At 32.9% G+C, this 4502-nt stretch overlaps 1 protein-coding gene across 1 annotated transcript; it reads right to left on the reverse strand.

Moving 5' to 3' along the window:
• On the reverse strand, nucleotides 1-3865 carry LOC134705150 (uncharacterized). Its single transcript, XM_063563902.1, has 2 exons — nucleotides 3741-3865; nucleotides 1-369 (listed from the first exon to the last, which is right to left on the reverse strand). Exons 1-2 carry the CDS (start codon nucleotides 3799-3801, stop codon nucleotides 107-109), a joined length of 324 nt encoding a protein of 107 aa, XP_063419972.1. The 5' UTR covers nucleotides 3802-3865; the 3' UTR covers nucleotides 1-106.
• Nucleotides 3866-4502: the final 637 nt, after the last annotated feature.

Raw genomic sequence — 4502 nt, forward strand, 5'->3', positions numbered from 1 at the left:
TTATACTTATTTCTATATATTTTATTTGCTTAAAGTATTTTCCGACAGAATAAAGAATAAGAGTTCTTTGAATTAACACTTTTTAAACTCTGATTGAACATCACCGTCAGATCTTAACAGGCACCACATGTCGCGTTGTAATTATATAAGCTGGTGGAGGGGTAGGCGGTGGATCATAATGAATAACATGATCTCCTTTTGATTGGACATCTCCGTCAGATCGCTTAACACGCACCACAGGTAGCGTTGTCATTATTAAATATGGTGAAGTGGGAGGCGGTGGATCATAATGAATAACAGAATCTTCTTTTTCAGATCTTCTGACTCTTTGGCTGTCGTCGGATGACGCATCACTAGCAATACTAGCTGCTGGAAATAAAAATATCATTTTCACAATAAGATTTTAAGTAGACACAAATTAATGGAAGACCATAGCAGGTTTTTTTTTCTTTTTTTTGTTGTAAAGTTTTAAGTTGCTATGTCTCATTGTTGTTCTCCCAAATACGTTCAATTTATACTGTTACTTGTAACAGCAATATGAAAAATATCAAATAAAGGCAACAATAGTTTACCGCAGTTCGAAAGTCATGAATTGATTAAAAGAAAGAAATCCCGGTTACAAACTAAAACTGAGAGAAACACATCAACTCTAAAAGGAAAACAGTGAAACAAGAGAACCAATGAACTGCAATTAAAAATCAAACGAAAATACAACGTACGCATAAACGAACTATAAGATCTGAACTGACATTTTCCTGATTTGGTACAGGACATTTTAAGAAAAATTATTGGTTGAACCAGGTTTTGTGGCGAGCCAAGCCTTGCACTTTTATTAATGTTAAATATAACACTTAAACGATAACACTACATGACAGGGCTACAGCAGAAATAAATACAAGAATATTACGGACACATAAATACACAAATAAACCTTACAATAGGATATGTTTACATACATGTGACGTGTACTAAAGTTATCAAATGTAATAGACTTATGATTTAAAACGACAGACGCGTGTCCTCTACATAAGATTCATCAGTGACGCTAAGGTCAACGTAGTAAAAACAAGATATTTTATCATTATTGTTTCAACATCAATTACCTTTTTGGAAAGTTATGTTATTTCAAATATTTTTATCTGCATAAATATCAATGAATGATGTATAAATTTAAATTCTGTCGCTCTAACTAAATGATCCTCATAACAACTGTATGGTTTGTGCAAGGGTAGTAGATAAAAGTAGACGACGGGCATTAATTATGCACAGAACAGCATATAAAATGCATATAATTGAAAAAGTTTTTTTTCAAATTTGTTATTGAATTTTGAACATTGGCACAATGTTATAGCCATTAATTTACTAAGCATATAATTGTACGGCACATGACTGACTATTTTCAACAGCAAATATATGTTTGATAACGTGTAAATCACAAAAACTGACAGTGCTATGCGTCGCCAGTAAACCAAATGGTTGACTTTCTGAAATACAACGGTTGTCACTATTTATTCGCCCCTTTTCATGATGTTGTATTTATATTGTGTCATAGATCAAATTTATTTGTTCAGTGTTTTATCACTGGTTTTAATATTGTATGATTTAGCTAAGCTTTTTCAATTGATATTTTATAGTGTGACTTTCTATGCTATAATTAATAACTGTTGTTTTGGGAAAAGGTGAAGGTTGATGCCTATTTATACGTTTGAACCCGCTGTATTTGTTTGCACCTGTCCTTAGTCAGGAATCTGATGTTCAATAGTTGTCGTTTGTTGCTGTGGTTCATAACTTCTCGTTTCTAGTTTTTCATATAGATTAGACCTGTATTGTAAAACTGTTGTTTCTAAATTACTGGTTTTGTCTGTGTAGCGTGCTAAAGTGTATGTCAGGAATCAATACAGCGACTCCTATACCATTTTTACGTAATAATATAAGCAAAAGGTACCATCAAGTAATATGTCAAATCAATAAAAAGTATTATAAATTCAACAACAACATTGAGGATAGGGTCCGGTAAGACGATCAAATTCAAGCTTATATATGAAAAATTTAACAAATATGCTATTAAACGTCATTTTTCAGATTGATTTTGTCTAAAATGGAAGTGGCCGCATCCTTGTCTTAACCGTTAGTATATATGTGATGTTTTAGCATCGAATACAAATCGATCATATTAAGAATGAGGTCAAATGCGCCCCTTCCATTTTAGATAAAAACTGTCATAAAATTAGCATAACTGCTCAAATAGAATGGATTTCAGTAATATGTGATGCTATTACCTGATACATGTGCATTGTATTATAAAAAAAACCAGCCAATATTTATGAGAGTATTCTATTTTCCAATGAATAGCTAAAAGTTTTACATTTTAACAAATTTGTAAAAATGCTATATTTTGGGCAAAAAAATGGGAAAAATAGTTATCAAAGGTACCAGGATTATAATTTAGTACGCCAGACGCGCGTTTCGTCTACATAAGACTCATCAGTGACGCTCATATCGAAATAGTTATAAACCAAACAAATACAAAGTTGAAGAGCATTGAGGATCCAAAATTCCAAAAAGTTGTGCCAAATACGGCTAAGGTAATCTATGCCTGGGGTAAGAAAATCCTTAGTTTTTCGAAAAATTCAAAGTTTTGTAAACAGGAAATTTATAAAAATGACCACAAAATTGATATTCATGTCAACACCGAAGTGCTGACTACTGGGCTGGTGATACCCTCGGGGACGAAACGTCCACCAGCAGAGGCATCGACCCAGTGGTGTAAATAGTTATCAAAGGTACCAGGATTATAATTTAGTACGCCAGACGCGCGTATCGTCTACATAAGACTCATCAGTGACGCTCATATCGAAATAGTTATAAACCAAACAAATACAAAGTTGAAGAGCATTGAGGATCCAAAATTCCAAAAAGTTGTGCCAAATACGGCTAAGGTTATCTATGCCTGGGATAAGAAAATCCTTAGTTTTTCGAAAAATTCAAAGTTTTGTAAACAGGAAATTTATAAAAATGACCACAAAATTGATATTCATGTCAACACCGAAGTGCTGACTACTGGGCTGGTGATACCCTCGGGGACGAAACGTCCATCAGCAGAGGCATCGACCCAGTGGTGTAAATAGTTATCAAAGGTACCAGGATTATAATTTAGTACGCCAGACGCGCGTTTCGTCTTCATAAGACTCATCAGTGACGCTCATATCGAAATAGTTATAAACCAAACAAATACAAAGTTGAAGAGCATTGAGGATCCAAAATTCCAAAAAGTTGTGTCAAATACGGCTAAGGTAATCTATGCCTGGGATAAGAAAATCCTTATTTTTTCGCTAAAATTCAAAGTTTTGTAAACAGGAAATTTATAAAAATGACCACAAAATTGATATTCATGTCAACACCGAAGTGCTGACTACTGGGCTGGTGATACCCTCGGGGACGAAACGTCGAGCAGCAGAGGCATCGACCCAGTGGTGTAAATAGTTATCAAAGGATGAAGGATTATAATTTAGTACGCCAGACGCGCGTTTCGTCTTCATAAGACTCATCAGTGACGCTCATATCGAAATAGTTATAAACTAAACAAATACTAAGTTGAAGAGCATTGAAGAGCATTGAGAAACATTGGATTTGTAATAACACTTAGAAAATGTTGTTCACACAAGAATTATTTTTTTTTAATTTTTTATGCTTAATAAGAATTAATTTTTTTCATTAATTGTATTTTTAAGTGTACTTACTTTCAGTTGCATATTTTGTTAAATAAATGCAAAATAGTGTCACATATAACCAAAGTTTCATTTTAAATAATTCTCATGCAAATCGTTGACACCGACTAGAGTAACTGTTGTAGTTGCTTATAAGTGTAGTCTGATTTAAGTTTACAGGAGTTGTGAGAAGCTTTATATATACTTGGTTTTGCTACTATTATGTATTTTCTCTTTTCATAACTGAAAAAAGATGACATAATGCATCGATGTAAAAAGAATTGACCATCGTACATCTGTTGACAAAAATGTTAATAGAGTGCATTGACAGCTTGGTATTGCACAAATGGAAACTAATGAAACGAACTTGGTGCATTGATGGCTTTGTTTTGTACAAATGAAAACTAATGAAAAGAACTTGGTACATTCTTTCAATGTAAAACAAAAAGAACACTCTCTGACGTTAGTGACATATGGACAGTGTACAACTATACCAAAGAAAGCAGTAGACAGTATACAAAAAAGGAAATTCCGTAATCAAATGGCAAAAAAATCAAAAGCTCAAACTCATCAAACGAATGGATAATAACTGTTACAGATTTGGTACAGTTATTTAACAGGTGTTTACTGAATTTTTAATAAACGACGGCAAAAAATTCACACTCATGTTTTAACTGCTGAAGATATTTATCTATTCCTTTTGTCTTGTACATTATTAAAAATACAAATTTTAAATCTTTTCATCCCTCAAAATATGCATTAAACTGAAAATGTGATATTTGAAATAAACTATGG

The sequence above is a fragment of the Mytilus trossulus genome, chromosome 2 (genome assembly GCF_036588685.1).
Source record: "Mytilus trossulus isolate FHL-02 chromosome 2, PNRI_Mtr1.1.1.hap1, whole genome shotgun sequence".
NCBI classification, from domain to species: Eukaryota; Metazoa; Mollusca; class Bivalvia; order Mytilida; family Mytilidae; genus Mytilus; species Mytilus trossulus.

Bases quoted from the DNA above. Each gene is read 5' to 3' on its own strand.
- LOC134705150 (XM_063563902.1), bottom strand. From the start codon at position 3,801: ATGAAACTTTGGTTATATGTGACACTATTTTGCATTTATTTAACAAAA. The intron at 370-3,740 runs GTAAGTACACTT...TTTTATTTCCAG, and splicing joins AACAAAATATGCAACTGAAA to CAGCTAGTATTGCTAGTGAT.